This window comes from Etheostoma spectabile, unplaced genomic scaffold (genome assembly GCF_008692095.1).
Source record: "Etheostoma spectabile isolate EspeVRDwgs_2016 unplaced genomic scaffold, UIUC_Espe_1.0 scaffold00009474, whole genome shotgun sequence".
Classification (NCBI taxonomy): Eukaryota; Metazoa; Chordata; class Actinopteri; order Perciformes; family Percidae; genus Etheostoma; species Etheostoma spectabile.
This window is the reverse complement of record NW_022603703.1, coordinates 1-25621: the sequence shown is the minus strand read 5'-3', so window position 1 is coordinate 25621 and position 25621 is coordinate 1. Positions and strand designations below refer to the sequence as shown.

The window sequence follows — 25621 nt, the reverse complement described above, 5'->3', positions numbered from 1 at the left end:
TCATGTTGTCCTCATGTTGCCCTCATGTTGCCTTCATGTGTCCTCATGTGTCCTCATGTTGCCCTCATGTGTCCTCATGTTGCCCTCATGTTGTCCTCATGTTGTCCTCATGTTGTCCCCATGTTGTCCCATGTTGTCCTGTATCAATGTTCTTTTTAATTCCCAAAATAACATGATTGATTCCACGCTTTGCCAAGTACAAATCTCTAACTTTCATTAATTTTGGGTCTTATTCTTTTATAGCATTGTAAAACAAATGGAAGTGTTGTTGAAATAGTATTGAGTAAAAGTTGACATATTCCAGTCTGTGATTATCATCAACATCCATTCCTTTAATTTTAGTCTCAATAATCCTAATTTCTGCTTTTCTTCTCAAACATTAGTATAATTTCCTATAATACAATTTGACCCGAGGACAACGTGAGGGTTAACCGCTGTTGCGAGGTAAGCGAATTGAGTTAAGGTAAAAAAGGTCTACACGTTACATAAATCGGTGTTTTAATCACATTGGGATACATAGAGGACTGTATGAAAGTGCATTAACGTGAAGATTAAGATGAAATCCGTCTCATGGTTTCATATGTAACATTTCGTGGCGTTTCTGCTTGGCGGCCGGTCTGGTGATGACCGAAGAGTAGATGACGTTGTGGTGGTCCTGGTCCGGCGGAGGCCTGCTGGGTCTCTCCCTCCAGTTCTGTCGCCCAGGAGGCGTAATGGATCGTCTCCTCCGGCGGGACGGACTGTCGGGAACCTCACACTCTGCAGAGAACGGGTATGTTCGGTGAAAATGGACATGAGGATGAATACCGTATACGGTGCAAAGGGGGGGCGGTGTTACCGGTTTGCGTGTTAGACGTAGTCCACGACTGCAGCTCCGTGTCCTCATGTCTCTGGGCTGCAGAAAAACAGAAGACAATGAAAGAAATGCACAAACAGACAATTTTTATTTAACCTATCCCAGAATGCATCTGTGGTGTATGTAGCAGACATTTCCACTGCCCAATGTGAGTCAAGTGCAGATGTGAGTCGTGCATACTCAGATTTAAACGGTTTACGACATAACTGTCATACTGAAATTTTTGAAATACAAAAAATAATAAAGTTTTCTCATTACAAACAATAACAGAAGATGGAAATCATTTCAACGCTTTAGCTATGATTGTTTGATGCTAACGTTAGCTCGAAACATCATTCAAGTGACAGCCTTTGTTGTGTTTGATTGCTAACTTATAGCTAAGCTAGCAGTCGTTTAAAACACGCTGTAGCTATCTATGACTGTTTGGTTGCTAACATTAGCTCAAAACACCATTCAAGTGACAGCCTTTGTTGTGTTTGATTGCTAACTTGTAGCTAAGCTAGCAGTCATTTCAAAAACCTTTTAGCTATCTAATTGTTTGGTTGCTAACGTTAGCTCAAAGCACCATTCCACTTACAATCTTTGTTGTGTTTGATGCTAACTTGTAGCCGGCAGTGAACCAACTTCGTGCTATGCTAACTTGTAGCTAAGCTAGCAGTCATTTCAAAAACCTTTTAGCTATCTAATTGTTTGGTTGCTAACGTTAGCTCAAAGCACTATTCAACTGACAGCCTTTGTTGTGTTTGATGCTAACTTGTAGCTAAGCTAGCAGTGAACCAACTTCATTAAGTAGGTCTATTTTGACATCACAGAAGTCTCTCGTTAGCATCTTATATGCTACTTAGTGCTAAGTGACGCATGCGCGACTCAAATCTGCCCGACCATACCAAGACTAAAGCATCGTGAAACGCTTCCTGTCTGTGTCTCCAGCTACCTGCACGCCGGTGTTTCTTCTTCCTCTGCACCTCATGCCGGTCAGTTAAAACACACACGGCGGCCATGAGGAGACTCATCACCGCCAGGCCGCCGACCGCCACCATCAGCAGCGCTGCGAGACCACACACACACACATCTGCTCGGCGAAAACATCCAAACATCTGTAAAGTTTCTGAATGAGGCGGGGGCTGACTCAGTTCTCAGGTCTCTTCTTCTCCTCCTTCGTCTTCGTCTCAACCACGTCTGATGAACACAGCAGGAGGTTCAGTTGAGCGCTCAATGTCCGTTTTGCCCCAAATAATGTCAGGTATTGTTGGAATTTAAAATGTTGTATGTGCTTACATGATGTGTGTGATTTGCGTTGTACATTATACATGTAAGCCAAAAGGCAAAAGCTTTGTTTCAACATAAATGGAGACATGTTGGTCACGCATTAAGTTCTTTTGCAATACTCCTTTTCTCTAAGATGAGGTGTTCTGGTTCATTCTGTGAACTCTATGAAATATGTCAGAAGCAGGATTGACACACGAACATATCCCACCACTGTGACCTAGAGACCCCCCCCCCCCCCCACCCTTAGTGAATAAGTTAGGGGTGCAAACACCAGACGGCAGACAAAGGAAAGGGGAGAGCTTGTGGTAGCTTGATCCATTTAATTAACTTGGTCCCTAGGATATATCCTACGTAATTAAAGGGATTCACTCCACATCAACATCTGAGATTCTGACTACTAATTGACTGACCCCTGAGACCGGAGCAGGATTTAGCTCCAACAGTATAGACAGTGGTGGTTCTGGACCATTTCAAATGGGGGGGTGGGGGGCAGGGTGCACTGCGAGAAAGAATCCGTGGGTGAACCGATAATGTCGTGGCAGGAAACCAGCATCTTTTGTTAAATTTTACGTAAAAATAACGTCAAAATACGTAAAAACAACCGGGGAAAATCAGCACAGAGAATTCCTTCATACACAGTATATTCGCCCGTATTTCTACGGACATTTCCAACAGTGGGGGGGGGGGCACATGCGATTAGTCTACATGATACGCAGTTTACGCAGTATACCCACTACAGTACATTAGACTACACCAACCCTCCATAGCTCTTCATCTTCAAAGACAACAGTAACAATAAATAGAACAATAAACCAAGAAGACTCGTTCAGTGTTAACCTACGTTTATGTATCACTGCACATGATTAATATCCCCTCTTGGGGATGAAGGACGGGATAAAAATGTATGGAGGTTTTTGAGGGTCAAGGCTTACTATTGCAGTGGGCACGTGTCCCCCTTGCCCCCTTGTCCCCCTTGCCCCCGAACCACCACTGGGTGTACATCATGGATGAATGAATCCAGACTTAGCAGAGGAACTAGATGACGACATCCTACCTGTGACGGCAGCCGTTGCGATCGTACTGCTGGTTTGCTCGATGCTGGTCGGCTCCGGCGGCACTGATTCATCAAAAGAATTATGATATTGATAATTAACAATTGAGATTTTTTTTTAATTTGTGCCATCACAACGAGTCGTTCTTCTCAAAGCTGATGCAAAACCACCTGCTAAACCCTCGTGTTGTCTTCCCATCAACCTGCAACTTGGGTTTTTTTTTCTGGACCGAAAGTTCGACATTTGATGTTGTTTTTTTTCCTACGCTTTTCTCAACTTATTTGTAGATTTTTTTCTCCAATTTTTTTTGTCACTCTTATTATGTTTTTGTAGTTTTTTTTTCTTCTTCTTCTCACATTTACCAATTTTTTGGGTCACTTCTCTTTAATAAGTTTTCGTCACCTTGGCGTTTTTTTCCGATATTGTTTGGTCACTTTTTCTCAGCGTTAAAAAAAAAAAAAAAAAAATAAGTTTTTGTTGAATTTTTCATGCGTTTTTGAAGCTTTTTCCAACATTTGTCACTGTTTTCAACGTTATTTGGTCATAGTTTTGATATATTATTATTTAATAAACGGGTCAATTTGTGCCCAAGCACAAACGCCTTAATGTATTTCTTCGTAGTTTTTTTTTTACATGCATTCATGTTGTAGCTTTTATATTTATGTTGTGGCGTTTATTATGTGTTGAACCTTCTCGGCCACCGTAAATTTGACATGAAAAGCGAGACTACTTCCGGGTAAAACAACTGGCCGTCACTCGAATGGCGTTCTGAGCTAACGTTAGCATCGATCAATCAAAGATAGCTACAACGTTTCTGAAATGATCTTCTGTTATTGTTTGTAATGACAAACGATAACTAAATTATTTCATGGATTTCACCAATTTCAGTATGACACATTATGCCGTAAAGCGTTTGAGTCTGAGCATGCGACTCACATCTGGACTCGACTCGCATCGGGAAGTGACACCTACTACTGGCCACCAGAGGGCGCCACCACTAGAAAGGTGAACACAGGCCGGAATTGCTGCTTGAAAGACCGACACATTGTGAGATTTTTCAGTCAGTAGTTTTCGGTAAAGAAACACAAGCAAGATAACCTTTTGCTTGTTTGTTTTTCTAGAATAGATTTTGCAAATCAACGTTTTTAGGGAGATTTACATCATGTAAAGTAATTAAATTCCAGCTGAGCGAACCACCTGGCAGGACGCTGAGTGTGGCCAGCCGCTCTCCGTTGCACTTGTACCTCCCCGCGTCCTCCGCCCGCAGGTCCTCGATCTGCAGGGCGTCGTTCCCGAGGCTGAGCCGCGTCCTCTCTGCTCTCGCCGTGCCGTTTCTGAACCGGGTGAGGACGGGCGCCCACCGGCGCGCTCCTTCCCTCTGGTGGAACACTTCTTCACGGTCCGGGAGTCGCTGCAGGGGAGCAGCAGCGTCCGGCCTGCGGACACCGCGAAGTCCGAGCCTGAGGGAACAGAGACGAAGAGGCGCGATTAAAAAACAACCTAATAATCAAAAGTGGCTGGTGTTTGACGCTCAAAGTAGAGATCTCAACCCCCCCCCCCAATGTTGAACCCAAAGTTACTTCACACAGCTGACAGTATTTCTATAAAATGTTCTTTTTTAAGATATGTTGTGGACATTTTCAGGCCTTTATTGACAGGATAGAATCAAGAATCAAGAACTTTATTTGCCATTTGTGTTTTCACACATAGGAACTCTTGTGCGGCCATTACTCAGAAAGTCAAATGTAAAAAGACACACAAAGCATTTACATTATAAATGAATAACATTGCACAAACCCGTTTATTAAAAGTACAAATAAAAGTAAATAAAATTGCATTCCTAAAACTTACCCGAAATATAATTGCATATAGCCATTTGCCCCTAAAAACAGCCCCTTGTAAAATATTAAAATGCACAATCATTATCAAATACATAGATAGATGAAGACATGAAAGGGAGTGGGAGGAGGGGAATGAAATGCAGCAAAGGGCCGTAGGTCGGAGTCAAACTTGGACCCGCTGCGTCGAGGACTGATCCTCTATATATGGGCGCCCGCTCTACCAACTGAGCTGTACGATACTCCTATTTTCTTTTTTTTGACAGTTGGACAGTTAGGCGAGGCAGCTTTATTTGTAGAGCAAGTTTCAGCAACAGGGCAATTCAAAGTGCTTCACACAAAATCAGTTAAACAGATAAAACACAGGTATCCTCAGAACAAAAACAAAAAAAATCATAAAACAGATAAAATGCAAGTGTAAACTTGAGACCACCTTCCCACTAATTAGTCCGTGTTAGTGCTCCTTTGGTGATCCCCCTCAGTGTCTCTACCCTTGACGACTCTATTTCTAGAGACGTTACCTTTCGTCTCCTTGGACTCTTCTTCACACTAATTAAGCCGATCTAGCGCTGCCTTTCGTGGCTACTCGACGACCGTCTTTGCGTGATTTTCAGATCTTTCGACACTACACGTTTACACTTTTTCCTTAAAGTGCTACCCTGCGAGTCTGTCTTTCTCTGTGTTCTCTGTGTAAAAGGTTAGGAATAAGTTAGGTAAGAAAGGGGGGGGGGGGGGGGGGGGGGGGGAGAGACATGCAGTTTAGGATTCGAACCCTGGACATCAGCACCACTGAGCCGGCCTGGGCACCAGTGTTTCTATTTCTATTTTAAAAAACAGACTCATCTGATGAACCTGAATCCTGTCTGAGTCACTGTGGACTCCCTACTTGTCTGTTGTGCATGCTTGTTCCTTATTGGTAGTTTAAATAAAACGTCCTCAACACCATACGACAATATAGGCGGTTTAACTTTATTGTAAAGTTCTCATATCGTGAAAAACATCAATTTTTCTGGGATCTGGGGGGTTATTTTGTGTCTCTGGTGCTTCCACATGCAGGAGTGTTTTCTGTCCTCATATCTAAACCAGACAGTGTAATGTCTTTTATTGGAAATGCTGCACTGCCTGCATTGTTGTCGTTTTTTTAGGCTTATTGGGATGTCTGTTCTTGGATTATCTTCAAATGCTTCATATTCCTAAAATCAGTACAACCTAAGTTAAAAGGTTATGTAAGTCAAGAAACTCATAGTATTGATATATTGATATAACTTATGTTATTGTATTGAAAACGTGTCGTGAATTAAAAAAAGAAAAGAAATCAGGACGTGTTTTGTGTAAAGTTTGACCAAATTATTTCCAAATGTAAAAACATGAACAAAATACATCTTAACACGGCATAGGTTGATTGAACTGTGTTCATTTTTTAAGTTTTGGGTCTTTTGACAATGGCGTCCTGTGGGTTTGGACCAGACGTCCCGTAACGTGAGAATTTTTTACTTTAAAAAGCCACAAAAGAAAAAGACCAGACAGCTTCCTCTTTCCACTTTGACTGAGACCGATGTGTAATGCACTTCTCCTTTTGTGTTATTTTTGCTTAACAAGGGAGAAGTGGATTTTTATTTCCTCATAGTCTCAGTGAGAATGGGGACATTTTAGGTCTTCATACGCAAAGTGTTGCTGGGGATAAGTCGGAACATTTTCTAACCCAGACTCTTGTTAACCCTCGTGTTGTCTTCCCGTCAAAATTAAAAAAAAATCAACACTTTTATTGGCACTTTCTATCAATGTTTTTTTTTTTTACTATTTCTTACGTTTTTGTCCCTTTTTTATCAATGTTTGTCACTTTTTTTTACATTTTCAACGCTGCGTAACACTAACTTATTAACTTTAGTTTTACAGTTATTTTGGGAATTTATGGTCAATAAACCTCATTTACAGGAAATTATACCTAATGTTTGAGTTAGAAAAGCAGAAATTAGGAATTATTGAGACTAAAATTAAAGGAATGGATGTTGATGATAATCACAGACTGGAATATGTCAACTTTTACTACTTTTTTTACTTTTACATGTTGTCCTCGGGTCAAATTGACTTGTTTTCCAACATCAATGTTCTTTTTAATTCCCCAAAATAACATGATTGATTCCAACGCTCTTTGCCAAGTACAAATCTCTACTTTCATTAATTTTGGGTCTTATTATATTTTATAGCATTTAAAAAACAAATGGAAGTGTTGTTGAAATAGTATTGAGTAAAAGTTGACATATTCCAGTCTGTGATTATCATCAACATCCATTCCTTTAATTTTAGTAAATTCCAAAAGTTTCTGTAAAACTAAAGTTAATAAGTTAGTGTTACGTAGTGTCGAAAACGTCAAAAGAGAAGTGACAAACAAGGAAATAAAAATTGTCAAAAGTGTTGAAAAAAGGGACAAAAACGTAAGAAAAAGTTTTTTAAAAATCTAAAAAAGCGTCAACAGAAGTGTGGACAAAACGAGGTTTAAACCCTTCCGATGTAAAGTTATTCGCTGTCAAAGTGGCGCCAAAATGAATGGGAGTCAATGGGATGCTAATGCTTTGTAGCATAAAAATGGCGCCACAGGAGCTACGCTTTGTGGACAACCTAATCACCCGCTGGGGAGGAAGGGGAAGAATGACGGCGTATGCTACGTATGCTAACCAGTCCACGTCAAACCACAGTTACGTTTAGCAGCAGTCTGAGTGAGGCTGGTGGGCGCCAAGGCGTTTCAATTTAGTAGGTTAATAGGTTCAAATCTAGCCTGGATGCCAGCCGGACTTAGCCCCGCCCACAACATTTGAGGTTGGGAAGTTGTGGAGCAACTATGCTCGAACCAGAGCTGTTCGGACCAATCAGATTGTCAGGGCGGGGCTTCGTACGATGATGGACAGATGATCAACCAGGTCACCAAAGAGCTCTTGGGGTTGAAGTCATTTATAACAAAGATGGCTGCTGGAGAACTGAGCTGTGTAGAGTCCGCCATGACGTCTGTTAGAGAAGATATCGACAGCATGTTTATTTTAGATAAGGAACAGAGAACCACAGTCAGCTATGTATGTACGTCTGTCTGTAACGTATGTATACACATGGCCATACCCGTTCTGATTGGCTGTGGGTCTATCTGTTGTTCTGATTGGTTGTAGGTCTATCTGTTGTTCTGATTGGTTGTGGGTCTATCTGTTGTTCTGATTGGTTGTGGGTCTATCTGTTGTTCTGATTGGTTGTAGGTCTGTCTGTTGTTCTGATTGGTTGTGGGTCTATCTGTTGTTCTGATTGGTTGTAGGTCTGTCTGTTGTTCTGATTGGTTGTGGGTCTATCTGTTGTTCTGATTGGTTGTAGGTCTTTCTGTTGTTCTGATTGGTTGTGGGTCTATCTGTTGTTCTGATTGGTGTTAGGTCTATCTGTTGTTCTGATTGGTTGTGGGTCTATCTGTTGTTCTGATTGGTTGTAGGTCTATCTGTTGTTCTGATTGGTGTTAGGTCTATCTGTTGTTCTGATTGGTTGTAGGTCTATCTGTTGTTCTGATTGGTGGTTTAGGTCTATCTGTTGTTCTGATTGGTTGTAGGTCTATCTGTTGTTCTGATTGGTGTTAGGTCTATCTGTTGTTCTGATTGGTTGTGGGTCTATCTGTTGTTCTGATTGGTTGTAGGTCTATCTGTTGTTCTGATTGGTTGTAGGTCTATCTGTTGTTCTGATTGGTTGTGGGTCTATTTGTTGCTCTGATTGGTTGTAGGTCTATCTGTTGTTCTGATTGGTTGTGGGTCTATTTGTTGCTCTGATTGGTTGTAGGTCTATCTGTTCCTCTGATTGGTTGTAGGTCTATCTGTTGTTCTGATTGGTTGTAGGTCTATCTGTTGTTCTGATTGGTTGAAGGTCTATCTGTTGCTCTGATTGGTTGAAGGTCTATCTGTTGCTCTGATTGGTTGTAGGTCTATCTGTTGCTCTGATGGTTATAGGTCTTTCTGTTGCTCTGATTGGTTGTAGTTCTATCTGTTGCTCTGATTGGTGTTGGTTAGCTACCTGTTAGCTACCTGTTAACTACCTGTTAGCTACCTGTTAGCTACTGGTTAGCTACCTATTAGCTACCTGTTAGCTACCTGTTAGCTACTGGTTAGCTACCTGTTAGCTACCGGTTAGCTACCTGTTAGCTACTGGTTAGCTACCTGTTAGCTACCTGTTAGCTACCTGTTAGCTACTGGTTAGCTACCTGTTAGCTAACTGTTAGCTACCTGTTAGCTACTGGTTAGCTACCTATTAGCTACCTGTTAGCTACCGGTTAGCTACCTGTTAGCTACTGGTTAGCTACCTATTAGCTACCTGTTAGCTACCTGTTAGCTACTGGTTAGCTACCGGTTAGCTACCTGTTAGCTACTGGTTAGCTACCTGTTAGCTACCTGTTAGCTACCTGTTAGCTACCTGTTAGCTACCTATTAGCTACCTGTTAGCTACCTGTTAGCTACCTGTTAGCTACCTGTTAGCTACCTGTTAGCTACCTATTAGCTACCTGTTAGCTACTGGTTAGCTACCTATTAGCTACCTGTTAGCTACCTGTTAGCTACCTATTAGCTACCTGTTAGCTACCTGTTAGCAACTGGTTAGCTACCTGTTAGCTACCTGTTAGCTACCTGTTAGCACCTGCAGCTCGGCCACCAGCTGCTGGTTACAGAGGATCTTCCCGCCGTCTGATTCGTCGAGCCGCAGGAGGCAGAGGCCGCCGCCGGCCTGCAGGAGGTAGCGTTGGCGGTCGACGTTGGTCTCGTAACTGCCCCGTCGAGTCGCCACCTTCCTGTCCCGGTGAGTCCAGACCACATCGGAGCTGTCGGACCCGCCACACTGCAGGCAGACGTGGTGATCCTCCGGGACCGAGAACCGGATCACTGCTGGAGGACAGAGGACAGGTTGGAAACTGCCCTCAGAGCTTTTTCTCATTCTGTTTTAGCACTTTTAATTACCTGGTTTTACTCAGGGTGGTTTACAAAGCAGCTCAGCCCTGTTAGAGACTAGTCTGGATCCGCCCTCCTACCTACTTCCTCTCAATTTTCGTTTCCCTTCGGGACTCCGTCTGGGTTTATAATTCGATATAAACGAGGTTTGTTGACCATAAATCCCGAGAATAAGTGTAAAACCTATTGTTAAAACAGCACAGGTTTTTCAAAAAAGCGCCAAAAGCTGGAAAAAGTGACAAAAACATCGGAAAAGCACAAAAAAAAAAATCAATTTTCAATTTTGAGTTCATGGTTAACGGGAAGACAACACGAGGGTTAAGTTTATGGAAGAGAGTACAATTATGTACAAAATAAATAATCATCAGCTGTCGAACAGTGTCCAAGGGATGTTCCAAATAAGAGAGAGCAAACATCATTTAAGAGGAATATTTGTATATAAAACAAAACCTATGAGAACAAATGCTAAATATCACTGCATCTCAACTAAAGGAGTTACTTTATGGAACAGCTGCAGTGAAGAGATGAAATCATCTATAACAATGAGCCATTTCAAGAGATTATTTAAAATTAATATATTAAAGGGATACGAAAAGGACTTAAAGTGATGGTATTGTAGTAGACTGTGTGGTTTCTTGGCATTTATATGCTGGTATGTCTATATATTAATATACTTATATACCGATATGTCTATATACTGGTATGTTTATATGCTGGTGTGTGCATATGCGAGTGTATCTACATACTAGCATGTCTATGTACTAATATATCTACATACTAACATGTCTATGTACTAATATATCTACATACTAGCATGTCTATATACTAATATATCTACATACTAGCATGTCTATGTACTAATATATCTACATACTAGCATGTCTATGTACTAATATATCTACATACTAACATGTCTATGTACTAATATATCTACATACTAGCATGTCTATATACTAATATATCTACATACTAGCATGTCTATGTACTAATATATCTACATACTAGCATGTCTATGTACTAATATATCTACATACTAGCATGTCTATGTACTAATATATCTACATACTAGCATGTCTATGTACTAATATATCTACATACTAGCATGTCTATGTACTAATATATCTACATACTAGCATGTCTATGTACTAATATATCTACATACTAGCATGTCTATATACTAATATATCTACATACTAACATGTCAATATATAATATATCTACATACTAGCATGTCAATATACTAATATATCTACATACTAGCATGTCTATGTACTAATATATCTACATACTAACATGTCTATATACTAATATATCTACATACTAGCATGTCTATATACTAATATATCTACATACTAGCATGTCTATATATATATTCTACATACTAGCATGTCTATATACTAATATATCTACATACTAGCATGTCTATGTACTAATATATCTACATACTAGCATGTCTATATACTAATATATCTACATACTAACATGTCTATGTACTAATATATCTACATACTAGCATGTCTATATACTAATATATCTACATACTAGCATGTCTATGTACTAATATATCTACATACTAACATGTCTATGTACTAATATATCTACATACTAGCATGTCTATGTACTAATATATATACATACTAGCATGTCTATATACTAATATATCTACATACTAGCATGTCTATGTACTAATATATCTACATACTAACATGTCTATGTACTAATATATCTACATACTAGCATGTCTATATACTAATATATCTACATACTAGCATGTCTATATACTAATATATATACATACTAGCATGTCTATATACTAATATATCTACATACTAGCATGTCTATATACTAATATATCTACATACTAGCATGTCTATATACTAATATATCTACATACTAGCATGTCTATGTACTAATATATCTACATACTAACATGTCTATATACTAATATATCTACATACTAACATGTCTATATACTAATATATCTACATACTAACATGTCTATGTACTAATATATCTACATACTAGCATGTCTATATACTAATATATCTACATACTAACATGTCTATATACTAATATATCTACATACTAGCATGTCTATATACTAATATATCTACATACTAGCATGTCTATGTACTAATATATCTACATACTAGCATGTCTATGTACTAATATATCTACATACTAACATGTCTATGTACTAATATATCTACATACTAGCATGTCTATGTACTAATATATCTACATACTAGCATTCTATATACTAATATATCTACATACTAGCATGTCAATATACTAATATATCTACATACTAACATGTCTATATACTAATATATCTACATACTAACATGTCAATATACTAATATATCTACATACTAGCATGTCTATATACTAATATATCTACATACTAACATGTCATATACTAATATATCTACATACTAGCATGTCTATATACTAATATATCTACATACTAGCATGTCTATATACTAATATATCTACATACTAGCATGTCAATATACTAATATATCTACATACTAACATGTCAATATACTAATATATCTACATACTAGCATGTCTATATACTAATATATCTACATACTAGCATGTCTATATACTATATATCTACATACTAGCATGTCTATATACTAATATATCTACATACTAGCATGTCTATATACTAATATATCTACATACTAGCATGTCAATATACTAATATATCTACATACTAGCATGTCTATGTACTAATATATCTACATACTAGCATGTCTATATACTAATATATCTACATACTAGCATGTCTATATACTAATATATCTACATACTAGCATGTCTATATACTAATATATCTACATACTAGCATGTCTATGTACTAATATATCTACATACTAGCATGTCTATATACTAATATCTACATACTAGCATGTCTATATACTAATATATCTACATACTAGCATGTCTATATACTAATATATCTACATACTAGCATGTCTATGTACTAATATATCTACATACTAGCATGTCTATATACTAATATATCTACATACTAGCATGTCTATATACTAATATATCTACATACTAGCATGTCTATATACTAATATATCTACATACTAGCATGTCTATGTACTAATATATCTACATACTAGCATGTCTATGTACTAATATATCTACATACTAACATGTCTATGTACTAATATATCTACATACTAGCATGTCTATATACTAATATATCTACATACTAGCATGTCTATATACTAATATATCTACATACTAGCATGTCTATATACTAATATATCTACATACTAGCATGTCTATATACTAATATATCTACATACTAGCATGTCTATATACTAATATATCTACATACTAGCATGTCTATGTACTAATATATCTACATACTAGCATGTCTATGTACTAATATATCTACATACTAACATGTCTATGTACTAATATATCTACATACTAGCATGTCTATATACTAATATATCTACATACTAGCATGTCTATATACTAATATATCTACATACTAGCATGTCTATATACTAATATATCTACATACTAGCATGTCTATATACTAATATATCTACATACTAGCATGTCTATATACTAATATATCTACATACTAGCATGTCTATATACTAATATATCTACATACTAGCATGTCTATATACTAATATATCTACATACTAACATGTCTATATACTAATATATCTACATACTAGCATGTCTATATACTAATATATCTACATACTAGCATGTCTATGTACTAATATATCTACATACTAGCATGTCTATGTACTAATATATCTACATACTAACATGTCTATGTACTAATATATCTACATACTAGCATGTCTATGTACTAATATATCTACATACTAGCATGTCTATATACTAATATATCTACATACTAACATGTCTATGTACTAATATATCTACATACTAGCATGTCTATGTACTAATATATCTACATACTAGCATGTCTATGTACTAATATATCTACATACTAGCATGTCAATATACTAATATATCTACATACTAACATGTCTATGTACTAATATATCTACATACTAGCATGTCTATGTACTAATATATCTACATACTAGCATGTCTATGTACTAATATATCTACATACTAGCATGTCTATATACTAATATATCTACATACTACATGTCAATATACTAATATATCTACATACTAGCATGTCAATATACTAATATATCTACATACTAGCATGTCTATGTACTAATATATCTACATACTAACATGTCTATATACTAATATATCTACATACTAGCATGTCTATATACTAATATATCTACATACTAGCATGTCTATATACTAATATATCTACATACTAGCATGTCTATATACTAATATATCTACATACTAGCATGTCTATATACTAATATATCTACATACTAGCATGTCTATATACTAATATATCTACATACTAACATGTCTATGTACTAATATATCTACATACTAGCATGTCTATATACTAATATATCTACATACTAGCATGTCTATATACTAATATATCTACATACTAGCATGTCTATATACTAATATATCTACATACTAGCATGTCTATATACTAATATATCTACATACTAGCATGTCTATGTACTAAGTCTAGTATGGCTGTGTTATGTAATCTGCTGTAGATAGATGGTATAGAAAGTAGAAGAAAGGGAAGAAAAAAAAAAAGAAAAAAAAAGAGGGTTTATAAGTGTTTGTGTGTGTGTGCATCTGTGTCTATGATGTGTAAATAATAATGTGTAAATAACTGAAGAATAAGATTTACTAAAGGATAAAAGTAGAGAAAGGGGGGTCGGACCTGATAAGTTGTTTATCAACTTCTTCCTGCTCCTTTTGAACGTGGGACCTTTTTTTTTTTGTTGCGTTTGAATGACTTTCAATATTGGAAGACTGTGCTAAAAAGCACATGACCTCATTTATGTCATTTTAATTATATATGTATGCAGGAATGCATGTATATAAATCTTTTATTTTAAAGTTGTTGTTTTTTTGTCTTTGTTTTTATGTTCAAATAAACTATTAAACTAAAAAGAGAGAGGTAGAGGAATTTGATGTACGTCTCCTTTGGCTTTCTTTGTGTTGGAATCTTAAACTCCGGTGGATTTCTGAGGACTACGGACCTCTGCGGGGTACATCCAGACCGCATGGCAGCACGGTGGCTAAGTGGTTAGCTCTTCTGCCTCACAGCGAGAAGGTTCTTGGGTCGAATCCAGGTCGTTCCGGACCTTTCTGTGTGGAGTTTGTATGTTCTCCCCGTGTTAGCGTGGGTTTCTCCCGGGTGCTCCGGTTTCTTCCCGCCATGAAAGACACGCATCCTAGCGAGGACTACAGTGGAAAAATAGCAAGTTGGCTAACACTGCTGCATTTAGAAACGCTCATTAATGTGCATTGTCCTAATCAAATAAACTAGATCAACATCTTGCTCCCTAAGTGGTGAAAGAGTTGGCTCTGGCTAACGCTAATAATTGACAAAAACATTGAAAAAAATGACCAAAATGTAAAAAAAAAAAAAAAAAAAAAAACGGAAAAGGGAAAGAAAGTGACAACATCAGGTAGAGCAACAAAAGTGTCAAAAAGATGACCGAAATGTCATTTTTTTTAAAAGATTTGATTGTTATAAGAGGAAAAGGAAAAGGTTTCTCACACGACGTGACAAAAATGTCGCCATAAGCACAGAAAAAACTGACAAAAACGTTGGAAAAAATGACCAAAAATGTCGGAAAAAGCAAAGAAAAAACTGACAAAAACATTGGAAAAAATGACCAAAAAGTTGGAAAAAAAACAAATGTAATAAAATCTTCTAAAACGTTGGAACAATGGAAAGAAAGTGACAATGACATCGGGAAAAGAGACAAAATGTCAAAAGGATGACCAAAACTTGAATAAAAATAACCCAAAAGTTAAAAGCACCGAAAAAAAATAAGAAAAACATTGGACAAAAGTGATCAAAACGTTGATAAGAAAGGGACAAAAACGTCATAAAAGCTTCTGAAACATAAAAAAATAGGGAAAGAAAGAGACAAAAATGTTGGAAAGAAGCTTGAAAAACGCAGAAAAAAATACAAAAATGTCAATTAAAGCGCAGAAAAAATGGACTAAACATTGGAATGACATGACATCCGTCATCGATAAAAAGCAACGAAAAGTTAAAAACTCAGGAACGGAGGGTCCAAAGTTGGACAAAGACGGTGGTTCCCCTTCAAAGACACGACTGAATCAAACGGAAATATTCCGCCTCCACGTTGTCCCAGCGTCTGTTTTTGGACGCAGCTCTGTGTCACTGACTTCCTGTTCACGGCCCGTTTTTAGCCCTGCTTCCTGTTTTATCTCGAGGAAACACGCCCGTCGTGTCCTCCACTCGGCCTCCACTCGGCCTCCAGCGAACGGCGGAGCAGGAAACTACAGTTATTTAAATTTAGTGGATTATTTTCACGTCTTATAACTAGCTGACAGCTCCATTATTAACATGAAAAAGGCTCAAAAATGCATCTTTGTTGTTGTTTCAGGTGATTTTGAAGACAACATTATTTCCATAAGATACAGCAAACAACTCAATAAATAATACAGAAAAACACAATTAAATGACTGATTATAGTGGCTGAAGATTGTAGAGTAATGACGATATTGTAAATACACTTTTATAACATGAGTCATAAAGCAAAATTACAGTTAAATGCTGATAAATGACAGTTAAATGCTGATAAATGACATTTAAATGCTGATAAATGACATTTAAATTGCTGATAAATGACAGTTAAATGCTGATAAATGACATTTAAATGCTGATAAATGACATTTAAATGCTGATAAATGACAGTTAAATGCTGATAAATGACAGTTAAACACTGATAAATGACATTTAAACGCTGATAAATGACATTTAAACGCTGATTAATGACAATTAAATGCTGATTAATTACATTTAAATGCTGATAAATGACATTTAAACGCTGATAAATGACATTTAAATGCTGATAAATAACATTTAAACGCTGATAAATGACATTTAAACGCTGATAAATGACATTTAAATGCTAATAAATGACATTTAAATGCTGATTAATGACATTTAAATGCTGATGAATGACATTAAATGCTGATAAATTACATTTTAATGCTGATAAATGACAGTTAAATGCTGATAAATGACATTTAAACGCTGATAAATGACATTTAAATGCTGATAAATGACAGTTAAATGCTGATAAATGACAGTTAAACACTGATAAATGACATTTAAACGCTGATAAATGACATTTAAACGCTGATTAATGACAATTAAATGCTGATTAATTACATTTAAATGCTGATAAATGACATTTAAACGCTGATAAATGACATTTAAATGCTGATAAATAACATTTAAACGCTGATAAATGACATTTAAACGCTGATAAATGACATTTAATTGCTGATAAATGACAGCTAAATGCTGATAAATGATATTTAAACGCTGATAAATGACATTTAAATGCTGATAACTTACATTTAAATGCTGATAAATGACATTTAAATGCTGATAAATGACATTTAAATGCTGATAAATGACATTTAAATGCTGATTAATTACATTTAAACGCTGATAAATGACATTTAAATGCTGATAAATGACATTTAAATGCTGATAAATGACAGTTAAATGCTGATAAATGACAGTTAAACACTGATAAATGACATTTAAACGCTGATAAATGACATTTAAACGCTGATAAATGACATTTAAACGCTGATTAATGACAATGAAATGCTGATTAATTACATTTAAATGCTGATAAATGACATTTAAACGCTGATAAATGACATTTAAATGCTGATCAATGACAGTTAAATGCTGATAAATGACATTTAAATGCTGATAAATGACATTTAAACGCTGATAAATGACATTTAAATGCTAATAAATGACATTTAAATGCTGATAAATGACATTTAAATGCTAATAAATGACATTTAAATGCTGATAAATGGTGTTTCAATGCTGTTAAATGACATCTTAATGCTGATAAATGACATTTAAATGTTGATTAATGACATTTAAACGCTGATAAATGACATTTAAACGCTGATAAATGACATTTAATTGCTGATAAATGACAGTTAAATGCTGATAAATGATATTTAAACGCTGATAAATGACATTTAAATGCTGATAACTTACATTTAAATGCTGATAAATGACATTTAAATGCTGATAAATGACATTTAAATGCTGATAAATTACATTTAAATGCTGATTAATTACATTTAAACGCTGATAAATGACATTTAAATGCTGATAAATGACATTTAAACGCTGATAAATGACATTTAAATGCTGATAAATGACATTTAAATGCTGATAACTTACATTTAAATGCTGATAAATGACATTTAAATTGCTGATAAATGACATTTAAACGCTGATAAATGACAGTTAAATGCTGATTAATGACATTTAAATGCTGATAAATGACATTTAAACGCTGATAAATTACATTTAAATGCTGATAAATGACATTTAAACACTGATAAATGACATTTAAATGCTAATAAATGACATTTAAATGCTGATAAATGGTGTTTCAATGCTGACAAATGACATCTTAATGCTGATAAATGACATTTAAATGCTGATTAATGACATTTAAACGCTGATAAATGACATTTAAACGCTGATAAATGACATTTAATTGCTGATAAATGACATTTAAACACTGATAAATGACATTTAAATGCTGATAAATGACATTTAATTGCTGATAAATGACAGTTAAATGCTGATAAATGATATTTAAACGCTGATTAATTACATTTAAACGCTGATAAATGACATTTAAATGCTGATAAATGACATTTAAATGCTGATAAATGACATTTAAATTGCTGATAAATGACATTTAAATGCTGATAAATGACATTTAAATGCTGATAAATGACATTTAAATTGCTGATAAATGACATTTAAACGCTGACAAATGACAGTTAAATGCTGATAAATGACAGTTAAATGCTGATAAATGACATTTAAACGCTGATAAATGACATTTAAATGCTGATAAATTACATTTAAATGCTGATAAATGACAGTTAAATGCTGATAAATGACATTTAAACGCTGATCAATGACATTTAAATGCTGATAAATTACATTTAAATGCTGATAAATGACAGTTAAATGCTGATAAATGACATTTAAACGCTGATAAATGACATTTAAATGCTGATTAATTACATTTAAACGCTGATAAATGACATTTAAATGCTGATAAATGACATTTAAATGCTGATAACTTACATTTAAATGCTGATAAATGACATTTAAATGCTGATAACTTACATTTAAATGCTGATAAATGATATTTAAACGCTGATCAATGACATTTAAATGCTGATAAATTACATTTAAATGCTGATAAATGACAGTTAAATGCTGATAAATGACATTTAAACGCTGATAAATGACATTTAAATGCTGATTAATTACATTTAAACGCTGATAAATGACATTTAAATGCTGATAAATGACATTTAAATGCTGATAACTTACATTTAAATGCTGATAAATGACATTTAAATGCTGATTAATTACATTTAAACGCTGATAAATGACATTTAAACGCTGATGAATACCATTTAAATGCTCATTAATTACATTTAAACGCTGATCAATGACAGTTAAATGCTGATAAATGACATTTAAATGCTGATAAATGACATTTAAATGCTGATAAATGACATTTTAATGCTGATTAATTACATTTAAACGCTGATAAATGACATTTAAATGCTGATAAATGACATTTAAATGCTGATAACTTACATTTAAATGCTGATAAATGACATTTAAATGCTGATAAATGACATTTAAATGCTGATAAATGACATTTTAATGCTGATAAATGACATTTTAATGCTGATAAATGACATTTTAACGCTGATAAATGACATTTAAACGCTGATAAATGACCCAGACGCCCACCTGTAGCCGTGCAGCGTCCAATCAGAGCGGAGTGCAGGAAGAAACCGGGACAGAAGAAGAAGAAGAAGAAGAAGAACGTGAACATCTTCAGACGGAGAACATCACACTGCTGCTGCTGCTCCGGGTGTGAGACACTTTTTCTTTTTCCTCTTCCTGTTTGGTTCAAAGACTCTGTGACCAACGCAGCTCCATCGTCATGGAAACATCCAAAAATAACTCAACCGTCGGCCGAAAAAAGTCAACGTTGTGGACACTTTTTCCGACATCTTTGTCACTTTTTCCGACATCTTTGTCACTTTTTCCGACATCTTTGTCACTTTTTTGTCAATGTGTTTAAAACACTTTTTCTTTTTCCTCTTATAACGATCAAATCTTTAAAAAAATAACATTTTTGTCACTTTTTTGTCTCTTTTCCTGATGTTATTGTCACTTTCTTTCCCTATTTCCAATGTTTTAGAAGCTTTTAGGACGTTTTTGTCCCTTATTTTCAACTTTTTGGTCACTTTTTCCAATGTTTTTGTCAATTTTTCTGCGCTTTATTTGACAGTTTTGTTGTTTTTCCTGTGTTTTTCAGGCTTTTTTGCCGACATTTTGGTCACTTTTTTTGTCACGGCGTGTGAGACACTTTTCCTTTTTCCTCTTATAACAATCAAATCTTTAAAAAAATAACATTTCGGTCATCTTTTTGTCTCTTTTTGTTGCTTTTCCTGATGTTATTGTCACTTTCTTTCCCTATTTCCAATGTTTTAGAAGCTTTTAAGAAGCTTTTAGGACGTTTTTTGTCCCTTATTTTCAACTTTTTGGTCACTTTTTCCAATGTTTTTGTCAATTTTTCTGCGCTTTATTTGACAGTTTTGTTGTTTTTCCTGTGTTTTTCAGGCTTTTTTGCCGACATTTTGGTCACTTTTTTTGTCACGGCGTGTGAGACACTTTTCCTTTTTCCTCTTATAACAATCAAATCTTTAAAAAAATAACATTTTGGTCATCTTTTTGACACTTTTTTGTTGCTCCTTCTGATGTTATTGTCACTTTCTTTCCCTATTTCCAATGTTTTAGAAGCTTTTAGGACGTTTTTTGTCCCTTTTTGGTCACTTTTTCCAATGTTTTTGTTATTTTTATTTTTTACGTTTTTGTTGTTTTTTCCTGCAGTTTTCAAGCTTTTTTCCGACATTTTTGTCACATTTTTGTCTCTTTTCCTGATGTTATTGTCTCTTTCTTTCCCTATTTCCAATGTTTTAGAAGCTTTTAGGACGTTTTTGTCCCTTATTTTCAACTTTTTGGTCACTTTTTCCAATGTTTTTGTCACTTTTTCTCACATTTTCTTCACTTTTTTGTCAATGTGTTTAAAACACTTTTCCTTTTTCCTCTTATAACGATCAAATCTTTTAAAAAAATGACATTTCGGTCATCTTTTTGTCTCTTTTTGTCTCTTTTTGTTGCTTTTCCTGATGTTATTGTCACTTTCTTTCCCTATTTCCAATGTTTTAGAAGCTTTTAAGAAGCTTTTAGGACGTTTTTGTCCCTTATTTTCAACTTTTTGGTCACTTTTTCCAATGTTTTTGTCAATTTTTCTGCGCTTTATTTGACATTTTTGTTGTTTTTCCTGTGTTTTTCAGGCTTTTTTGCCGACATTTTGGTCACTTTTTTTGTCACGGCGTGTGAGACACTTTTCCTTTTTCCTCTTATAACAATCAAATCTTTAAAAAAATAACATTTTGGTCATCTTTTTGACACTTTTGTTGCTCCTTCTGATGTTATTGTCACTTTCTTTCCCTATTTCCAATGTTTTAGAAGCTTTTAGGACGTTTTTAGGACGTTTTTTGTCCCTTATTTTCAATAATAATAATAATGTTTTTGTTATTTTTATTTTTTACGTTTTTGTTGTTTTTTCCTGCAGTTTTCAAGCTTTTTTCCGACATTTTTGTCACATTTTGTCTCTTTTCCTGATGTTATTGTCTCTTTCTTTCCCTATTTCCAATGTTTTAGAAGCTTTTAGGACGTTTTTAGGACGTTTTTTGTCCCTTATTTTCAATAATAATAATAATGTTTTTGTTATTTTTATTTTTTACGTTTTTGTTGTTTTTTCCTGCAGTTTTCAAGCTTTTTTCCGACATTTTTGTCACTTTTTTGTCTCTTTTCCTGATGTTATTGTCACTTTCTTTCCCTATTTCCAATGTTTTAGAAGCTTTTAGGACGTTTTTGTCCCTTATTTTCAACTTTTTGGTCACTTTTTCCAATGTTTTTGTCACTTTTTCTCACATTTTCTTCACTTTTTTGTCAATGTGTTTAAAACACTTTTCCTTTTTCCTCTTATAACGATCAAATCTTTAAAAAAATAACATTTCGGTCATCTTTTTGTCTCTTTTTGTTGCTTTTCCTGATGTTATTGTCACTTTCTTTCCCTATTTCCAATGTTTTAGAAGCTTTTAAGAAGCTTTTAGGACGTTTTTTGTCCCTTATTTTCAACTTTTTGGTCACTTTTTCCAATGTTTTTGTCAATTTTTCTGCGCTTTATTTGACATTTTTGTTGTTTTTCCTGTGTTTTTCAGGCTTTTTTGCCGACATTTTGGTCACTTTTTTTGTCACGGCGTGTGAGACACTTTTCCTTTTTCCTCTTATAACAATCAAATCTTTAAAAAAATAACATTTTGGTCATCTTTTTGACACTTTTGTTGCTCCTTCTGATGTTATTGTCACTTTCTTTCCCTATTTCCAATGTTTTAGAAGCTTTTAGGACGTTTTTTGTCCCTTTTTGGTCACTTTTTCCAATGTTTTTGTTATTTTTATTTTTTACGTTTTTGTTGTTTTTTCCTGCAGTTTTCAAGCTTTTTTCCGACATTTTTGTCACATTTTTGTCTCTTTTCCTGATGTTATTGTCACTTTCTTTCCCTATTTCCAATGTTTTAGAAGCTTTTAGGACGTTTTTAGGACGTTTTTTGTCCCTTATTTTCAATAATAATAATAATGTTTTTGTTATTTTTATTTTTTACGTTTTTGTTGTTTTTTCCTGCAGTTTTCAAGCTTTTTTCCGACATTTTTGTCACTTTTTTGTCTCTTTTCCTGATGTTATTGTCACTTTCTTTCCCTATTTCCAATGTTTTAGAAGCTTTTAGGACGTTTTTGTCACTTTTTTTCCACTTTTTGGTCACTTTTTCCAATGTTTTTGTCACTTTTTCTCACATTTTCTTCACTTTTTTGTCAATGTGTTTAAAACACTTTTTCTTTTTCCTCTTATAACGATCAAATCTTTAAAAAAATAACATTTCGGTCATCTTTTGTCACATTTTTGTCTCTTTTTGTCACATTTTTGTCTCTTTTCCTGATGTTATTGTCACTTTCTTTCCCTATTTCCAATGTTTTAGAAGCTTTTAGGACGTTTTTTGTCCCTTTTTGGTCACTTTTTCCAATGTTTTTGTTATTTTTATTTTTTACGTTTTTGTTGTTTTTTCCTGCAGTTTTCAAGCTTTTTTCCGACATTTTTGTCACATTTTGTCTCTTTTCCTGATGTTATTGTCACTTTCTTTCCCTATTTCCAATGTTTTAGAAGCTTTTAGGACGTTTTTTGTCCCTTATTTTCAACTTTTTGGTCACTTTTTCCAATGTTTTTGTCAATTTTTCTGCGCTTTATTTGACATTTTTGTTGTTTTTCCTGTGTTTTTCAGGCTTTTTTGCCGACATTTTGGTCATTTTTTTTGTCACGGCGTGTGAGACACTTTTCCTTTTTCCTCTTATAACAATCAAATCTTTAAAAAAATGACGTTTTGGTCATCTTTTTGACACTTTTTGTCACTTTTGTCTCTTTTCCTGATGTTAATGTCACTTTCTTTCCCTATTTCCAATGTTTTAGAAGCTTTTAGGACGTTTTTGTCAATTTCTCCTGCGCTTTATTTGACATTTTAGTTGTTTTTTGCTGCGTGTGAGACACTTTTTCTTTTTCCTCTGATGTCAACATTAATGTTTTTTTTGGGGGGGGGGGGGGGGGGCTCTAGCTACCTGGTCAGAGCGTGTGCCCCATGTCGAGTCCTGCAGCGACGCGGGTTTGAATCCGACCTGCAGCCCTTTGCTGTGTGTCCTTTTTTGTTGACTTTTTTTTTTTTAAACGTTTTTCTGACATAAATTGTAAACGACCAATTAGAAGAATACAGTTTCATAACATCAAATTGTCTTTATTAAACAATTTGCAACGAGTTAAATTGTGTGAACATCTGAAAATAATAAAACAGATACAATATTTGATATATACATCTTATCCATATGGAAAAGCATTTTTTTCATAAGAAAGCTGATTCGAGGGGCTATATAAATACTGTGAAGGTAGTCTCGCATTGCCGGCTGAATTACATCACATTTACTCAACTAAAGTCAATCAATGAAAACAATCAGATGTAGTTCGTGTCTTCACAGTCTCCATTGTTCAATAACAACAACAATAATAATAATAACAATTATAATAATAATAATCATATTACAGAGCACACTGAGCACAGAGCTTCACAAAAGAAACACAGCAAACCAGTCATAAAGACATCAGCTTTTCTAAAACAACAAATACAAATATGTAAAGTTATTGGCATTTCTTTTAAATCAAGGTGCCCCAATTGGGGTCCGCGGGCCAAGTTTGGCCACGCTCCATTTGTTTGGGCCCCCCCCCCCATTTACAAAGCTCATGCTTACTCTCCTCTTATTAAAAGGGCTGTAAAGTCCTAACTGTGATGACTGCTGAACCTCGTTCTGTGCAGCGTAACAGTCCGTGACCGGAGTTTTACAGCCATGTAAAGCACAGCGCTGGTAAACGTCCCTTATGAGATTATGCCTTTAGGTTTTAGACAAATTACAAAGATTACGCATTTGTGGGCGGGGCTTAGCTGCCCACGGAGCCACTCTATCTATCTATCATTATCTATCTATCTATATATCTATCTATCCATATCTATATCTATCTATCTATCTATCCATCTATCCATACATCCATCCAGACATAATATCCATCTATTCATCTATCTATCTATCTATCTATCTATCCATCATCATCCATCCATCCATCCATCAATCATCCATCCATCCATCCATCCATCCATCTATCTATCTATCTATCTATCGATCTATCTATCTATCTATCTATCTATCTATCTAGATATCTATCCATCCATCCATCCATCCATCCATCCATACCATCCATGCCATCCATCAATCCAGCTATCGATCTATCTATTATCATCTATCTATCTATCTATTATCATCTTATCTATCTATCTATGAGCGATCTTATATCTATCATCCATCCTCTCTCTCATACCTCTCTCTCTCTCTCTCCTCTCTCTCTCTCTCTCTCGTCTCCATCCATCATCCATCCATCTATCTATCTATCTATCTATCTACTATATACATCCATCCCTCTCTCTCTCTCTCTCTCTGTGTCTCGCTATCTATCTATCTATCCTTATCCATCCATCCATCCCTCCCTCCCTCCTCCCTCCCTCCTCCCTCCTCCCTCTCTCTCTCTCCTCTCTCTCTCTCTCTCTCCTCTCTCTCTCCTCTATCTCTCTATATATCTATCTTTTAAAACAGTCAATCCAAAGACGAATGCACACCGCCAGTATCCACAAACTATCTTAAAACGAGCCGTCCAGTGAGATGGAAAGTGTTGCTAAGGG

General features: G+C 35.1%; 1 protein-coding gene across 1 annotated transcript; it reads right to left on the bottom strand.

Moving 5' to 3' along the window:
* Window positions 1-1831: 1831 nt before the first annotated feature.
* LOC116679126 (uncharacterized) lies at window positions 1832-20092 on the bottom strand. The gene is made up of 5 exons (XM_032508826.1): window positions 19968-20092; window positions 9656-9910; window positions 4375-4637; window positions 3180-3242; window positions 1832-2035 (listed from the first exon to the last, which is right to left on the bottom strand). The coding sequence occupies exons 1-5, from the start codon at window positions 20050-20052 to the stop codon at window positions 1832-1834; spliced, it is 870 nt and encodes a 289-aa protein (XP_032364717.1). The 5' UTR covers window positions 20053-20092.
* Window positions 20093-25621: the final 5529 nt, after the last annotated feature.